General features: G+C 42.0%; 1 protein-coding gene across 3 annotated transcripts in view; it reads right to left on the reverse strand.

Annotated features, from left to right (window-relative positions):
* ERBB4 (erb-b2 receptor tyrosine kinase 4) overlaps positions 1–19,303 on the reverse strand; it is a 660,540-nt gene that overhangs the window by 206,701 nt on the left and 434,536 nt on the right. For all 3 annotated transcript variants that reach the window (XM_068408108.1, XM_068408107.1, XM_068408106.1), the window contains exon 4: positions 15,117–15,251. In XM_068408108.1, coding sequence (XP_068264209.1) covers positions 15,117–15,251 — 135 coding nt within the window. The remainder of the gene's footprint in view (positions 1–15,116; positions 15,252–19,303) is intronic.

The following is a 19,303-nucleotide window of genomic DNA, read 5'->3' on the forward strand; positions in this document are numbered from 1 at the left end:
CTCTAAGGGGTCTACACTGGGGTAGAATTGAAACACCCCTCCCTCACATGGATCATCCTAAAGCAAAACAGAACAACAATCTCAGTACCTCTTCAAAACACACGGGTGTAGCACTCATTTTGCAATTCTTCTTCGTGTGAAAGGAGAGGGTGATGTTCCACCATCCGTAGATGTTAACGCTCACCTAGGATGTGGGTTTACGCATCCCAGTTTCTCGTTTGCTTCCTGTGATGAAGACTCTCGCCTCCCAGCACAGCAACCCAAGGACTAGTCTACAGGCTGTTCTCTGGAAGGGAAGGGCACAGAGCAGGCAGCCATCCCTCCCAATGACAGCTCTCCCGACAACACGGGGAGCTCACCGGCCCTGAAGGGAGAAAGCTGGACACAGCATACCATCATTCTTGGCTTCTTGCCCCACAGCTCAGTAATTATGAACACTGGAGAAGGGGTACATCTGAGGATCAGTCCATGCTCCTAGGACTACTTCTGTATCTTACCTGCTGATTACTGAATACACAGGATTTAACCAGAAGGAGTAGAAAAGACCCTAAACTCAGACCAACCTGGGGCAGTTTCCACTGGGAGGCGGGAGGTACAGATTTGAATGCCTTCAGGCAAGCTAGGAAACTGAACCCTGCTCCCCCACATCCTGGGCAACTCCTAAGCTCCTAATATATTTTGTAAAAGGGGAGAAAAGTCATTCTTACTGAGGAAATTTGAGCGTGAGCAAGACAGGTCTGTGAGGGGAAGGCAGCAGGCAAGTAGGCACTGCAGATTCTCAGCAGATGTAAAAAGCCAACTTCTTCTATGCCTTTATATTCATTTCAGCATTTCCCCCTGCTTTGCCCCTGGCAGGTACTATTTTAATGGGCTCCCTCCTCTGCAGGGGGGTGTCCTGAAGTACATGAACTTCATATCTGAGAAGCAGCCATTGCGATGCCTAACACTGTGACACCCACACCCTTCCTTGCCTTGGGATACTGCCCATTAGCTTGCAGCCCAGGTGCTTTTTATTCTGGCTCACAGCAACAGGTGCTTCAGTTTGTGGCGTGACAACACATGAAATTAAAACCCACAAACATACCAAACAGCAGCGAGTCCTCCTGAACACAGCAATCAGACGTGTGTCTGTATCAGTGCCTGTAATAAATCTTAAGCCAGATATCTGTCCTCAGGTGCAGCAGCAGACTTACTGCCTGATGCATAATCTTGGCTGAGAACTGAAGGATGCAGATATAGGTTTCTTTTTTTGGACACAATGTGTAACACTGGGTGAGAAATCTCTGCCCTGTTAGAGGAGATTTTCAAAGGAGGTGCTCAGCAAACTCAAAGACACACTGAAAAGTAAGTGCCAAAGCTGGAGGTGTTCTTGTGCTTGTTTAATATCAACTCCTCCACCCCTCAAACAGATCAAGTCAGTCAATACGATAGAAGTCAAAATAATGTCCTGTAATAATGTTCCTGCAATGCTGCCAAAGCAGTAATAAAGTTCGAACAGAGGGGCATAGAGTTTTCATTTTTGAAACAAAGTAATAACCTCAAAGAAAGGAAATGAGAAGTTGAAATTGAAGTGGCTTTTAAAATTCATTCTACTTTTTCTTGATGCCATGTAATATTCCTCGGGTCTGGCTGGGTGCAGTTAGGTGTGCTAATGTTTTAACCAACTTCTGACTCAATTAGAGGGAAATATTAGAAAGGAACTCCCAATTCCCATGAAATCTGGAGTCCAGTTTTAGGCAAACTTTGGATAAGTACCATAATACGCTTATTCAAATGTATCTCTGGCTATTTGAAACAAAACTGATCATTCCAATGGTTGGACTCGATGATCCCAGAGGTCTCTTCCAACCTGATTGATTCTGTGATTACAAACAATACTGGGACAACAGAAGCCCTTTCTCTGTTGGAAAACAATGCTTGGGCATATACTTTGATATTTAGATTTAGCATTTGCTATCCACAAACATTCCATGACAATAATCCTATGAACAAATTTCAGACTGCAATTTCCTGCATAATCTTCAGCTATCAGAGATCTGCACAGAGGTGACGCTGTGGACATTCTGTAACTATCATGTAGGCGTAATACGATGAATTCGCTCTGAAGTTGTTTTCATATGCAGCAATTTGTATAAAACCACTTGAAAACCCTAGATTCAGTATCTTCCTCTGCAAATATTCCCAACATTTCCCCTATGCCAGAACGCTTCACTGATGATGGCTTTTATGAGGTCTTGAAAGTAAATGACAAGTTCCTACAAGAGGACCAGAAAGAAGATTTTGAGATGTAAAAGCTCCTTTGAATACTAGCCCAAGGAGATACGGACTGCAGGAGCATAAAATACACTTCTCTTTTTTGCTTTGCTACTTCCTACACCTTGTCTCTTGCTTAGCAGACAGAAACTTCCCTTCTAGTCACTCAGCTTCGTTTGAAGCTGCAGCACTGTCCTCTTTCCTGCAGGAGGTGTGAAGGGATCAGAGAGCAGCCTCTGAAACAGCCCAGGGTTTGAGCAGACCAGCGGCCAGAGCTCGTGTCCTGGTTTGGCCCAAACCAGGCCAATTAGTCTTAGAGAAACCAAGGTCACTGCTAAATTCCTCACTGCTTATGAGTGAAGAGCCGAAGGGGGCTCGCACCTGCAGGGAGGAGCAGACAGGGCAGGTGACCCAAGATTAACCAACGAGGTATTCCATCCCATACACGTCATTCTCACTTTCCTATTTATCACTAACCCACTGCCTCCTGGAGGTGGGGCCCAGGAGGGAGGGGCCCTCCTGTCTCCCACTGATTGGTACCAGCTTTGCCAATTCTCCAGTTAAAAGCCTGCAGGTGTGATGGCAGGGGAGCTATTGCATTTTCTCCTCTGCCTGTGCTGGGGGGAGCTACTGCATTTTCCCCTCTGCCAGTGCTGGGGGGAGCAACTCTGCCTGAGGAGGATTTCCAAGCTCTCAGTCTTGGTTTTGTATATATTTGTATATATTTGATTATTTCTATTATTATTGTTATTATACTCTTTTTCATTATTATAGTTTATTAAAACTGTTTTAACTTTCCAACCCATAAGTCTCTCTCCCTTTTCCCTTTCCCTTTCCCTTAGAGGGGGGGGAGAGGGTTAACAGAGAGCATCTGCCACCTGGTTAATAGCCAGCCCAGCTTTAAACCGTGACAGCTCGTTAGCCAGGCTGTCCAAAAAAGCAGGACAGGAACTTTAGTGACAGTTCTGAGAGCTTCTACCAAAACAGACACGTGTAACAAAATCCTTTAAAAAATGAAGATACGATAGCAATAAAGGGGGCAGACCTGTTGGAGAGCAGCGTAGGGGAAAGGGACCTGGGGGTCCTAGTGGACAACAGGATGACCATGAGCCAGCAGTATGCCCTTGTGGCCAAGAAGGCCAATGGCATCCTGGGGTGTATTAGAAGGGGTGTGGTTAGCAGGTCAAGAGAGGTTCTCCTCCCCCTCTACTCTGCCCTGCTGAGGCCGCATCTGGAATATTGTGTCCAGTTCTGGGCCCCTCAGTTCAAGAAGGACAGGGAACTGCTAGAGAGAGTCCAGCGCAGAGCCACAAAGATGATTAAGGGAGTGGAACATCTCCCTTATGAGGAGAGGCTGAGGGAGCTGGGTCTCTTTAGCTTAGAGAAGAGGAGACTGAGGGGTGACCTCATTAATGTTTATAAATATGTAAAGGGCAAGTGTCATGAGGATGGAGCCAGGCTCTTCTCAGTGACATCCCTTGACAGGACAAGGGGCAATGGGTGCAAGCTGGAACACAGGAGGTTCCATATAAATATGAGGAAAAACTTCTTTATGGTGAGGGTGACCGAACACTGGAACAGGCTGCCCAGAGAGGTTGTGGAGTCTCCTTCTCTGGAGACATTCAAAACCCGCCTGGACGCGTTCCTGTGTGATATGGTCTAGGCAATCCTGCTCCGGCAGGGGGATTGGACTAGATGATCTTTCGAGGTCCCTTCCAATCCCTAACATTCTGTGATTCTGTGATTCTGTGAAAGGCTTGGGGTGGTTTTGTGTTTTATGCAAGCAACAGAACAGCCTGTTGAGAGAAGCCCGCCACGATGCCGGCTGGCCAGTCCCAACATCGCCCCCACCCAGCGATACACCTACCCTCGTGCCCTGCGCAGCAGCGCCAACCAAGCCCGCTCGGAGCTGGCGGCTGGGACGTGCATCTCGCAGATCTAACAACAGACAACTTCAAAAGGGTGGGAGGCACACAGCAGCTTCAAGAAGCAGTAGATGCAATTAAGCGGCTGATTTTATAGTCTTTCTTTTCTTCCTCTTTCCCTAAGCAGCTCTTCAAAGGCAGCTAGCTAGAGCAGCTGGAGCTTGCTGTGAAAGACCAATTCCACTCACCCACCCACTCAATACAAATCTGCCAAATTACATTCAATAGACCCTTTTAAATATTTGGAGATTTGGGGTATTTCCTACTTTCAAGAAACACTGGTGTTTGTGATAACGCAAGCTGCTTATAATGAAAGGGATGGCTTTTCATTTAAACGGAAAGTCTCTCCCTTGTGCAATATACTGCTTAAACGCAAGCTGCTATAAACAGGTGCGTACACAGTAATACATGATACACACACTAGGTTACTCATTAAAAGATAAGCATTTACCAACATGTGCCACACGCTACTATGTGGAGCACTACTTAAATTCTGTAGCTACAGAACTAGTGCCACTTCATGATTATTTTCTTATACATCCGCACGGTAACCTGTGCCACTTGGGGTGACTTTCACTTTGGCAGGGAGAGAGGTGGTTTGGCGGTGGTGTATTTTTTGTTTATCTTTTTGAAAAATATATTTTGTTCACTGCAAGAGATGCCATGTCAGAGGTTCTTCAGAAACTTTGTTAATTGCTTGCTTTCTCAGTGCCCTCCTTCTGGGACCACGACTCCTAAAAAGCCCCAGCTTTGTAGCATGTTCCCTTGCTAGATCGCTGGATTTAGGCTCTGACAGCCTAAGGAGTTCTGTCCCATCACAGTATTATTTACTCTGTATTAGCTAGGTATACTTGTGCTTGTTACTTACTTTTTATTCAGTGAACTCCACTGTTAGAGGCATCATACTTCCATTAAATGCCACGTCTGCCTGCCTTTCAAATCTGTTTCAAGGGCATTCGCCAATTGACAAATCCCTTCTGAAAATGCTGGCTGAAGGTATTTATTAGGAAACGAAACTGATTCCCTTTGTTCAAAACACACTGTTCTTGGTTGAGGAAAAACATTACAGGCAACTTGAAGCAGTTCAGCTTGCTATACTAATGCAAAACAAGTTCATTATATCACTGGGATTTCATGTATTCCTCTATCTTCAGTTACATACACTTGGCAAAAACTATTCTTCAAAATAAATTTCTTCTGTTACTATATTTGTCTTTGAATTCTAGGTAAATAAATAAATTGTGTCCTGACTAGAGATTCAGCAACCTCCACATACGCCGAACAAAAGGTGGTTGTGGGACTTTCTGTGTCTCTATATTCAGCTCTGATATAAATTTTCTTTCCAACTGAGATATCCATGAAACTGCTGCTAAAATGCAATGCTGCAAGCCCTTGAGGTGTGTTCCACACAGAAGGAGCTTTCACAAAATGGTTTAGTTATTTGTGGCTTTTTATCAAAAAGAACAGCTTCTCCTCCTGCCTTTGCCACAGTGACAGAATATGGCAGGGAACATATTCTGTACCAAGACCACTGTCTGCGGAGGGCCCCCGTTCATGGTCTCAAACATACATTTAAAATGTTAATTGAACTTCAAGTAATAACCTCAATGAAAGGTTATAATTTAACAAACTCTGCAATAACAAATGCCTTCAGCGCATACTTTCTGGAATGCCATTTTCTCCGTAGGTAGTTTCCAATTTAGATGTACACCAGAAATGATACACTAGCTATTCTGAAAGTTGGCTTTAAGCGTGAATTAGTCACTTCCCTCTTTTCTTTTCGCCAGCATACATAAATATACTGCTGTTACTCTGGCCTTCTGTAGAGCAAAATCCTTGTGCTTTGAAAAAGCACAAAATACTTTGCAGGAGTAACTGGACAAAACGCAGTTAGCTCAGCTGTGTCATGGTACTGAGGGCTAGGGGTTTGATTTACACGTATTCATTATTTACACATAGTTGTCTCCCTGTTACAGGCGCATCCACTGGTCTAAAGGAAAGCCTGCCATGTACTTATATCTACACTGTGTTCAGCTTTCCTAGCCAGAGCTCAGATGGGTTGTGGTCAGCGGTGCTGAGTCTAGTTGAAGGCCTGCAGCTAGTGGTGTTCCCCAGGGGTCAGTACCTGGGTCCAGTCCTGTTTAACTTATTCGTCAATGATCTGATGAAGGGACTAAGTGTACACTCAGCAAGTTTTGCTGATGACACAAAACTGGGAGGTGTGCCTGATACACAGAAGGCTGTGCTGCCATTCCAGTGTGGACCTGGACAGGTTGGAGAGTTGGGCGGAGAGGAATCTCATGAAGTTCAATAAAGGCAAGTGTAAGGTCCTGCACCTAGGGAGGAATAACCCCATGCACCAGTAGAAGCTGGGGGTTGACCCTGCTGGAAAGCAGCTGTTGTGGAGAAAGTCCTGGGAGTTCTGGTGGACAAGTTCACTATGAGCCAACAATGTGCCCGTGTGGCCAAGAAGGCCAATGGTATCCTGGGGTGCATTAGGAAGAGTTGTGGCCAGCAGGTCGAGGGAAGTTTATCCTCCCCCTCTACACAGCCCTAGTGAAGGCCACACCTGGAGTACTGGTGTGCAATTCTGGGCCCCCAAGTTCAAGAAAGATAAGGAATACCGGAGAGAGTCCAGTAGAGGGCTACAAAGATGATCAGAGGACTGGAGCGTCTCTCTTATGAGGAGAGGCTGAGGGAGCTGAGTCTGTTTAGTCTGGAGAAGAGAAGACTGAGGGGGAATCTTATCAACACTTACAAATACCTTAAGGGCAGGTGACAAGAGGATGGGGCCAGACTATTCTCAGTGGGGCCCAGTGACAGGACAAGGGGCAATGGGCACAAACTGAAAACATGGGGAAGTTCCATCTGAATATGAGGAAAAACTTCTTCACTTTGAGGGTGACAGAGCACTGGAACAGGCTGCACAGGGAGGTTGTGGAGTCTCCTTCTCTGGCAGATGTTTCAAAATCTGCCTGGACACAAACCCTGTGCAATGTGCTCAAGGGGAACCTGCTTTGGCAGGGGATTGGACTAGATGATATCTAGAGGTCCCTTCCAACCCTTAACATCTGTGACTTCTGCGACTTTTTTACTAACTGATGGCATTTTCACTGTGGGAAAGGACTTCTCATCCTTCCTCCACTCTGATCCGAGAACTCCCCACTTCATCAGTGTGGCTTCCAATGGTAGAATGGACTGGTCCTGCACAAGAGTTCGTTTTGGATTAGCCCAGTTGGAAACACCCTGGTGTGCACCACGTGTAGCATTTTATATAATTTATGCCACAGCGTAATCTGAGAACTGCGTTTGGAAGGGTGGGACTTTTGGGAGAGATAGCAACGATCTGAGGAATGCCTGTTGTTCATAACTATCACATAGGTACTCAGAATTAAATAGCCAATGGTTCAACCTGCGTTATAAATTTCAGATAAGTCACTATGTGTAAAAATGATCCTTTTCCTATATATTGCGACTACTGTACAAAAAAATGAGTACTGTGCTCTGTGATGAATTGCAAGGCTGTACTGAACATTAAATCAATGGGCTGGCTACCCGTCAGACCTCATTCTGTAGCTGCAACAAATGGCCATACACAAATTCACCTAATCCCTTGCCAGCCACTCCAAACACAGATTGTTACACCCAATGGAGAACAAAGCTTATCACTTATACAACAATCCCATGCAAATATCAACTTATGCTTTCTGTGAAACACTCTACAAGAATATACTGTGTATGCTGAAAGGGATGTACATGTATCTACATGGCTGGATTTCCTCCCTGTATCAATTTAAAAAACGTAAGAGCTTTTGGCCTTAACTAGTCTGACATAAAGAGATGTTTCTACCAAATTGTTCCCATTTCTGCAATATTTTTAAACAAGTATCTTTTTAGAAACTGTATTTACTCCTTTGTTAGCATTTGGCAAACTTGCAGTAGAACATGGTCCAGCAAAGTCTCAGTATATCAGGGGCGATGATGGTAGCACGTTAATCTAAATGAAGCAATTCACAAGAGAGTGTAGCAGGAGAAAGTGAAGAAAGGAAATAAAAAATATATATATGGAGCCAGCACTGACTCACATCAACCAAATACTACACAGAGATGAGTATGTCAAACCAAGCTATAATGCTTCCAAAGACACCTGCACCCAGGTAAGGTCAATCACAGCCTGGTTTGTCTGCACCAGGAGAACAGAGAGCTGACTTCATAAGCACCTGTGCAGCTGGCTAGTCCCTTTTCTGTTCCTTTAATTAAAATCCAAAGCACTGGCTAAATGGTAAACATTTAATTAGATTTGTCTCTATGTTTCAACATCAATAAAACACATGAAAAATGCATTAAGAGCCAGCTAACTTGGGGGCTCTTCCAAAAGTAGCTGTAAACGAGGCAATTATAATACAATTGGTGGGTGACGGTTCTCCAGGGATCATAGCAGGACTGATGCTTTTTAATATTCCAGCCAAAGGTTTAGAAATTATTAAAAAATCCCAGGCAATAAAACGTATAGATGACAGGAAGACTGAAATCTCCAGCAAATCACAGTGAAGAGCAGCCAGTATCGGAGAGTGAGCCAGGCTGGCAGGTAAGCTGGAGTCACTCACACCAAATGTCTTTTATACAGCCAAACATTAGATGGCCTATTTTGGAATAAAGCTTGCAGGCTACATCTTCTGGAAAACGGGGAGTCTCTAAAACACACAGAAGTCAGAACTGCCTGAATACCAGGTTCCTCATGTGAAGTTGAAACACAAAGGATGAAATTTTTACTTCTACAGGATATTGGTTAAATCAGTAATAAAACACTATACACACTTTGGCTTCTGCCTTTTAAAAGCACATTGAAAAATACAGGTATTTTATATCGATGACCAACTAAATTATTCTGGGGCTGGAAAGAAATTCCTCACTGTGAGAGATGTGAGACCCTCTATCTGTTTAGCTTATGAAAAAAAGATCAAGAGGTGAGCTGATTACATGGTACATGCCATTTCTGCAGGGAAAAAATGCTGGCTACTCGAGAGCTCTTTGAGCTAGCTGGAGAAGGTGCAAGACGCAACATCATCTGCAATTTAAAACTGTGTTCAAATTAGAAATAAATGCACCTAGTATTATCTCTCTTAATACTAGAGAATTAACCAGCTTCTTGAGGGATCGCAGCACTTTTGCAAAGCTTCAGACCAGTGCCAGGAGGAGCAAAGCCCCACGCTCACCCATCCAGTGGCTGCGGGAGCTCCAGCCACGCCGGGGCTCCGGCTGCTTCTGAAACTCAAAGCTGGGCTGGAAGATATGCTGTGGTTAGGAAAGTTACTGAGCTGAATGCCAGGCAAGCAGATGATACTTCAGGGCCTCCGAGTCTAGGAAATCAGAGCTAATGATGTTTTCAAGGCTTCTTTTGCCCTTGAAAAATCTATGAATCAATAGGTAAAGAGAGAAGACGTTTTAAAGCAGTGTTTCCCTTGAATACATCACGGGATTTATTGAATCACAGGTACACAGCTAAAGACCAAGCCTTTTCTTCCTATGCATCATGTAACAATGCACAAGTACTTCTGCACAGCTCAGAAACTGGGTGTTTTTACATTACCAGGTGCAATTAGATACAAAGCAATGACAGAGGAATACTACATTATGAATAGCAAGTAACTGAAGTTGTTCTGCTTGAAAAAATATCATGCCAAAAATTCCAGCTTCTTTTCACAGCTAACAGGAGCTCAGTCAAAAAGCCAGAACAAGTCAAGGAAAATTTTTCCACAGATCTCACTGCACTTCAGAGCCTGAGCATAAATTTCAGTTCAGGACAATACTTTAAAATGGGCTTAATTTTCACAGAGTTCAGTTTTCACAACTCTGGGCACATGCTGACATGCAGTCTTGCGTTTTTCTTGAATAAATTCTTGAAAAGCAGCATATTTTTTTTTAAACTTGAAAATGGAAAGTTATTTTTTCATCTTTATTACCCAAACAGTTACCAGCTCCATCACGAACACGCATCCATATAGTTTCAGTATTTTTAAAAATGCATTATTGATTTATTTGAACCTATGCTATTAGCTATGCAAGCGACCTCAACACAGTAATTCAAACCCTTCAGGCTCTTCTGTGAAACAAAATCTCCATAAAGCTCCACTGAAAATTCTGATTTAATGCTACAGTCCTTGTCAAATCCTGCAAAAGAGCTCACCTGGCACAACGGGGCTCTAGTCCAGTTCCTGCTAACTACCAAACCAAGGAGGACACTGAGGACACAGATCAAAGCAGCTGAGTTTTCACTGTACTTTCCCTAAAGCTGGTCAGAGAGGATTCGTCTGCCAACCTAGAGTCTTTTTAGGCAAGAAGTCTAATCCTTAGTTCCTGCTTTATTTCTTGCACCATTGCTGGGAACTGCACCTCAGGTTTCTAGCTCTGAAGGGCAGAGCTCCAGCTCTTCAGTTAAGGGACTAAATCCAACAAGTGGCTGTGGTAACAGGGCAATATGCTCTTGCAAAGCGTGGCTTTAGCATGCTTGGCTAATGCTTGAATTCATGGCTTATTTTTGGAAGGAGAGAAAACAGATTTTCAGCAATGCAGAAACAAATTCAGTAACATATACCTAAAGGGAGAATTTTGTTCCTTAGACAGTTAAGCACTTTTGAGATTCCCACTGCAAGATGGCCAGCTTTAAAACCCCAGGCTGATAGCGTTGATTTCAGGTAAATGGAAGAGAAGGCTGCTTTCAAATTACAATTAATTTTAAAAGATTCATCTACAAGATACCAGTATGGGAAGTCTCTGCAAACAGTAAATACTAGTATTATTTCAGGCAAAATGCCAGGCACAGAGGTAACTGTCCTCAGAGAGTTGAAGTATGTGTGGTCCCTGGTACAACAGCTGTTTATTACATTTCAGCAGTACACGCTGAGCTCTGCACCGGCAGCCACTGGCTGCATTCGTCTTAACAGTAAGACCGTGTAATTCAAAGGCCTCTAACACAAGCTTTTCTGCATGTATTTGATCGGAACACGAAGCAATGGGTAGAATGCATTTCAGGCTAAAGAAAAAGAAAAAAAAGGAGTAGCAGCACTTAGGATTCATATGTCTGCAGTATTTCTATCATAGCAGTTAAGATGCTGCAGCCTTTTCAACTGCCTTCTTAACACAGATGTGACAATGAAAGCCTGTGAAGAAGGGAATCAGAAAAGCTCTATTCCCAGAGTTCACTGGCCATATTCTCCTCTGTCTAGCACTGATGTAAATGAAGGGGATTGCCAGAACTGGCAGATCCAAGGTATGAAACAAACACAGAGCCAGGGGACTGATTTTATTTCAAAGCATCTTCATTTCACTCTGCCCTTATGTCTTCCTCCTCTGCCAATTGCCTTGGAGCGGCAGGGAGGGTTGCAAGTGAAATTACCCCTGAAGCAGGACCATTATCAGCTCTTCTGTCTGGCTGGGGAAGAGAAGAGCACCAGCAGCTTGCAGTGTCGACTCCCTCATGGAGGAAGACAAACAAGCAGCTCAGCTGAGCCCTGAGCGCACATGCACGCTGATGCACGGATGCTCCCAGTATGACACTGCATTTATATCAACCTGCTGGAGTCCACTCTGGCATTGGCAAAAACCCAGCAAGTGGTGTACGTTGGGCTCTTCTCTGAAGGTGGGCCCTTGTTCTTTCGGACGTGTAGACACCTTGGGGTAGATTTCATGTCTGCTATTGACAGGTGGAAACAACGCTAGCGATGCTAAAACACCAGACTGTGGTTTAGGCTTTAGGACCTGCTCAAATTATGAAGTGTCTGATTCTGACATTCATACCAGTTCGCAGCCTTTTGTCCCTGAAATATTCTCTGCCAGGAAGCACTACGGAGGTGGTCACGGTGAAACAGCCCTAACAATTCCTGGGGCATAAGCTACTCTCCAGTCCTCCATCGACACACAGGCCGATGCATCTACCCAGGTCTGACATGATCACACGTTTACACAGACTTTTCTACATTGCTACTAGTACGGACTTTGTTGAGCTTGACACAAAGGTCTGGTTGGTTTACATTCCCAGATTGATGCAGTCTCTCTAACAGACCTTCTCCCTCTCCTGTAAAGGTTTTTAGATAAGCAGTAAAACCCACTCATTCTTTTCAAGATATTCTGATGTGGAAGTCCCAGGGGGCTTCCCTTGACATCTCTTGCACTTAGGATATTCTTGGTAATGCCAAGCAATGTGTGCTCATTCAGTTCCAATGGACTTAGCCAAGATTTGCATTTGATAGGAGGCACCTGAGCCTTCAGGGAATTTAATGCAGTCATGTAAAATAAACAGTAAATACATATACATGCTGGGTCCAAAAAAGCATGACTCAGTCTATGCAGAAAAGTACCAAAGACTTTGTGATGCACTGAGCATCATTTGCAGCAGTGGAAAAAGAGCAAGGCTGGGCCCAGCAAGCACCCACACTGCCTAGCAGATTATGAAAAGTGACACGTGAGCCAAATTTGAGAAGCACATACCTTATTTAACGATCCTCTACACTGATTTCCATTCTAGGGTTACAATTCAGTGTTCATTCCTCCAAGTCCTTTCTGCATCAATACAAATAACTTGTCTTAATTCTTTTGTAAACTACCAGTGTAGCACATTCCCTTTCTGCTACCTCTTGACAGGTAGTAATAAGGTTCCACATTTGAGTGATTTCATTTGAAGGCTTTATATCTATATACACCTATGTGTGTGCGTCTGTATATAATACATGCACACACACACAGAAACAGCTATTTAATTTTAGGTTATTTTAAACGGTGATTTCTGTACCTGAATTCTTTGTTTCCCAAAGCCTTTACACTTTTGTTAAACTATTTTAGCCATTTTTTTGGCTTTCTGTATAATGGGGTTTAGGTTTTCACCTATGTAAGACGCAAAGACAGAAATAGTTTGGATTAGCTAATTTAATCAAATTTCACAGGACTCATGAATAGTATTGAGATGGAATGCAGTTTCTCAGAGAGAGAGACGTATGTTTATTATATTAAACACAGTCTAACTGGGCTCTGCTCCATCCCAAGTAAGGAAAAAGAAAGTAAAATTTGGGTGGCTATCTTAATGAAACTGCCTTACTACATAGCCCTCAATCATAACTGAAATAATCCTGTTTTATCAGGTTTATCAAGCACAAATGGCAAAGCACAAATTGTTCCTTCCCTATGTTTCAAAACACCTCAAAAGGAATGAAAAAATGTGTTAAGAAAACTGGACTTAAGAACATTCTTCCACCTAGCTGTGGGAGATAATAGTTTTCTTTACTACTTTCAGGGTGTGATTTCAAAGTACTCAGCACTGATTTTGTCCCGATTCCTCTGGAGTCACCAGTAAAATGTTCGTTAGCTCAAAAAGATAGTATTGATGTTGGTTGCTTTTTTAAAAGAGCTTATTACCTTGGTGCTGCATAAGCATTTGTCTTGAAGAACTGGCAAAGGTTAAAAGAAAACCCAATAACAGAACAAAACAGAGTAACAATCAAGTCTTTTTCTTGTTGAAGTAATGACTCATAAAACAGCACAGGTATTCCCTAACCTTCAAAAGTTTTATCAGTTCTGCTTAGAACTGATCACCACCAGTGACAAGGTTTTTTAATATGCAAATAAGATGGCTGGCTGCATTACAGCTATGTCAGGTTTCCAGCCAGAAGGCAGAAGAGATGAGCCTCAGCTCTGGAACTGGAAGATCGAGGAGCAGTGGAGGTTGGCAGGCTCCCAAAGGAAGTCGTATCTCAAGTAGCTGTGCTGTGTTTTTAAGGGTAGCAGGTGAGACATATCAGAGCAAGTCATCCTTATGTAAAATCTATTATACCACAAAGCACTTGGTTAAAAACAAGCTGCAGCTTAGAAATTATGGGGACTCATCAAATGGTCTTTACCCAGAGTCTAATATTTTTTCAGCATACCTAACATGCAGATGAAGAACTGAAGTTGTTTCTTGGCTGCAGCGGAAGCTGAAGAGGCATTCAGTCATTTATACATCCTTAAGGGACACCTTAGGATATGGTAAGTGATCCAGAATGTCCCTATATCTGGAATGCTCAGAACAATATGTCTGCTGTGGTGTCACTCGCTGACGTCAGATACAAACTTGTTCCCAGCCTATACCTGAATTTCAATGTTGATACATCCCAAGAGTACTACTTAATAGCACGGTATTAATTTTGAATGCACTTTACTATATTATGGAATATTTTACCTAAACACTTTATATCGCTGTCACCACCATTCACCAGAATTCATTATTGCTGCAAGAACCATCAAAATAATACTAAAGGTGAATAACTCGAGGGAAGGGAGATAGAGAAATGGATCAAACAAATTAAAGTATATAGATACTCCAAGTTTGAAATAGACAACATTAAAATAGAGAGAACATATTAAAACCAGAGAAATATTGGCTATATTGTAAAGACCACCCCATCCTCTGCAAACTCTTTTTCATCACAGATACACACAAGACAACAGGATAACTATTTCTTAGAGGTTCATTTCTCATCTAAAGTCAGAATATCCTTGAGCTTGTACTATAATTACTCCAGCAGCTAATTATGATGCCATAGATAGACCATTGTGACTCAAGGACCAGACTGAGCAGCAGGAACAAATGCAAAGCAAACAATAACGTCTGTGCTTCCATAACAGCACAGTGTCTTTAGCAATAAATACAGAAAAGAATACACAGAAGAGAGAAAACAGATGAGAGAAAATTCAGAATATGTATTATGTTCACAAATACTCCCTCCAGACAAAGTGTTTTTAAGATTACACTAAGTGTTCCTACAAGCAGCATACAAACTTAGAAGAATGCAGGGAAAATTTATAAATACAATTCTCCGTAACAGAGGACCAGGGAAAACCTGTAGTCATATTTATACTGTTTCATGCTGAGCAGATGACAAGGCTAAGAATAAAACTGGTACTTACATCCTGAGCTGCCATTTGTTGGAACCAAAGTGAAGTTGGAGGCCCAGGGGTTACGCACGATATCCTGCCAATGAATGGTGTCTGCGAAGCAAAGAAATTTGTTCTGGCCAACATACACCCCTCCATTCAGTATTTCTGCATAAAAGAACAAGAGAACATACTTGTAAGACTTTAGACATACAGCTGATTAAATCTATTGCTGCTTTGTGTACTGGAGAGAGAGGGCATGAAATTTAAATGTAAAAAATTCTCACTGTAATATCAATACTCTGAAAACTGGAGGACAAGTAGCTTACGGTATTTGTAAACAGGAATCATTTATTTATATGCAGAAGAAACCTGATGAAGACAGCCACACAGCTGCTAGATGAGTTTCTGGGTTTACCTGTTTGTTCTAGTGTAATCAAGTGTGGAACAGTACTGTTACTTGCGGGTAAAATAACCTTCAAGTCTTAACAGACTTTAAAAACACAAGCAATCAACCACACTACACTGTATTTCATTAGTGTGTATGAATGCTTAAAACATACAATAAACTAACGTGCTCCGCTGAGGTAGGAATTTTCTCACCCCACAGTACATGAGAAGGGTCCAGTCATCATGATGTCTGGAAAAGAGTGCTTTCTGATCAGACAGTGCTGCTGTAATACCAGGATGCAAAATACTCAAATAGTAAATATCTATGATCCAAATCTCAAATACTATGATCCAAAACCACCACTGACATGCCTGGAAACTTTGTGTCAAAACGAGATGGTTTCTGAGCAGATGAAAGGCTTTTTTTTTCTTTTTTTTTAAGATTTTCATGTTTATATCACTTGGCTTAAAAAATGGCTTGTTCCCCTATATCTAAAGACTTGATTCATCAAGTCTCAACATGAAAATGATCTTACAGTTATTGGTTGTAACACCAGGGTTTCCTCTGAAGTAATCACTTCTTTTTTACCCTTTAAACTCTTGCTCAAATTTACAATTTCTCTTCTTAACCCGGCTCTCTTATTTCCAAAGCAGAGGACAATCCATTAACTTTCATTAACGTTAAGAGGAGCTAGGCAGCTAAAACCTCCTGCACCGCTTAGTGTCAGAGATTCAAGCCTCAGCAAAGAAATATTGAAGGTTAGTTACTAATGGCACCTTAGAATGACGTTAAGTGGTGCTGTACAGCCAGGAATGTCACACTTCTCACAGACATTAAGAGTAAATCTCAACTATGGTAGCGATGATTAAGGTCATCCGATAGTCCTCATCTCCCAAGAAAACCTTTAAAAGCTGTAGTGGGAATGCTAATGTTGACAAACAACAAGGAAGGAATTAATGCATATATTTTTTTTAAATTTCAGGGTTTACAGGCCACAACGTGTAGAGAAGGTAGCCCCCAAGAATAGAACGTATTAAATAAAGGATCATCTGTAAATACATCCTTCCACCATATTAATCAGTTCAGAGCATTTCTTAGAAACCTCTGGTTTAAAAGCTTGGCTTTTCATTGAAAAGGGGCTTAAAAATGAAAACAATAATAATAATCTTATACAGAAAAGAGTCCAGATTAGAGATATAGCAATGATCTGTCTGTATGATATTCTTATGATCCCTGAAAAAACCCATACAGCATCTGTTAGCAATTCTGCTCCAGGGAAAAAGTGAGACTTAGAAAAAACACTTGAAAACCTGATTAGTGATGATTTCTCTGTGTTGCCCCAGCTATACAGGATTACCTAATCCATTACGGCCCAGATTTTGATTAAAAATTAACAAGCCATAAAAAACTGTAAAATCTACATTCATAGCTTCTTCAACACTTACACACGATTCCAAATAGCGTCACTATCAGTTGGCACTTCTTAACACCTGCCACTGGCATAATTTCTGGGTTTTAGAGCATTCACTTGTGGCAATACCTATCAAATTTTCTTTTCTGCTAGGAACTTTGATGCATTCTTGTATAGCAGGCAGCATCTCACTCTAAAAATAATTCTAATAGTTTCAATTCTTAGAGAAAGACTTTTTTTCAGCATAAAAGTAACCAGAAAGTGTCCCCTCTGTACTGTGAGGAAGGCTGACAGCTTTCCCTGTGATTTACTAAAAGCAAACATGGAAAATGCTCTGACTTTCCTCATCACTGAATAATAAGCATTGTACCTGCTGCCCTTCCCCAAAAATGTGATGTTTTGTAAAGTATCTTTATTTGCCCTGACACTGTACCATTTTTCACAGGTGACAGGATTAAAGTTTACAAGTCTATTCATGCAGTGAGGGGCTAATAAACCTGAGTAATGATATCAAAGATGGGCTCTTGCAGATATTAAATAACCCTGAGTTCAAACTTCTGCTTGACTCTTCCTGCTCTGTGGGATCCAGATTCATTCCCTCTCTACCTTCCCGCTCCAACCTGCTATCCTACTTTTCTTTGTGCCGAGTCCTCGGCATGTGTAAATCAGCACAGATGCATTGGCTTCACCGACTTAAATTCAAATACATTTTGCACTTCTCTGCCCTCTCTTAGCAAGAACAATGCCCGGAAAGACCTAATAAACCCTGTTACATGTTAAGCAAATGAAGCACAAACGTAATCAATATACAATAGAGTTACTGTATAATGAACTCACCATCATAAAGTAATTATCTCATTTTAATTTACAGCACTGAAAGAGAGAGATAAAGTTATACAATAAACAGGAGGAGAAAGGCAGGCATCTCTGCCTATGCAGACGAGCTAGCAAAGGAAGCCAGGCAAAAAGAGCTTTCTCCTCCTGCGTGCAACACCTGAGGTGCCTCTTTGCTGAACTCTTTCCGAGACTGGAGCAGGAAAGAGAATGACAAGCCCCTACTGAATTCTGTGATTTCTACTGCGAAGAAAGAAGCGCGCTCCTGCCAAAGAAGCACTAAAAAGGACTGCTGACAGCAGAACATATTTTAAATATCATTTTGGGGAGAGTATTTTTCTCTCCTAAAACAATTTTTTGTGACATTGGAAAACTGTCAGACTAAGTACAGCACTGCTGCCTGGGACAGGAGGCAGAGCACTCGGCTCTATCAACCACTGCCCAAAATACCCACCGTACTGCACTGGCAGCAAACGTTACCCTTGGACTTTTTACACTGCTCAGGGACACATAGGTACAAAAAGGGATTTTGAAGTGCAAATCCCACTGGCTTTCATTGGGAAAAGAGTTCCTAAAGGTGTCAGGGGATTTTGGATGCCTTCCTGTAAGGTACTGGTGGCCACACTAAAGAGTATAATGATTTCGCATTTTGGCACCAGGGCTGCAGCTTGTGGTCTGAGCAGAGGAGCAGTTCCAAGGACTTTTGCCACTTGATTCTGAAATGAATGCATAATTTTATCATCTTCCTTACTAAAGCTACTTTACTGGCTTAAAAGAAATATAATTCTGTAACCAAAGTTGTATGAAAATAAATCAGCAAGTGTGCTTGCCACTGACTTCTGTCATTATTTTGCTTATTGCTGCCAAATGATTGTGGGGAACTTATATCTGCATATTATTAAAATTCTATTAAATGGTTATTTACTCAGGAAGCTAAATCAGAAATGTATTACCCATTATATCTGCTATTTTCTTCCTTCCATTAGCCCAGTGATGAAGCAGAACCATTAACACATGACTTTGGTAGCCTACCATACAATGCTTACAATACTAACAGGAGAAATGGAAACATACAGGTCTCTGGCAAGCATGAAACACAAGTATCGTACACTTTCCATAAAGTGCCACGGAACACAGAGATACACATCACACACAATTTATACTTAGTCTGCTAAGTTCAAAAAGGGTCTAAATTCATAACATCTATTCTAATATAATGAAGAGTTTGGAGTCATTGAAAATGTGTTACCAGTCACCAGAAGCTTAAGATCACTATTAATAAAGCAAAGGGACACCAGCTCTACAAGTGTGTTGGCTGTTTAGACCAGAGATGGAAAGAACTCTTCTTCATCCACCTGTTAAAAGGGTATTTTCTTCAGCTGACTTTTTCTTGTGTACAGTGTAATCCTTCGCAGTCTGTTATCTAATTTCTAATGTGGATTAAATTGGCAAAACATTCTCCATTCTGCAATATATCTTGAAGTGCAAGTAACTCATGTGTGTTGATATGCAGTCGGGGCTGCAGGCACCTACTTAGCAATAGAATCTGGTTCTAAAATTATTATAAAATTGTTATTGCTATTC

The sequence above is a fragment of the Nyctibius grandis genome, chromosome 9 (genome assembly GCF_013368605.1).
Source record: "Nyctibius grandis isolate bNycGra1 chromosome 9, bNycGra1.pri, whole genome shotgun sequence".
NCBI lineage: Eukaryota > Metazoa > Chordata > Aves > Nyctibiiformes > Nyctibiidae > Nyctibius > Nyctibius grandis.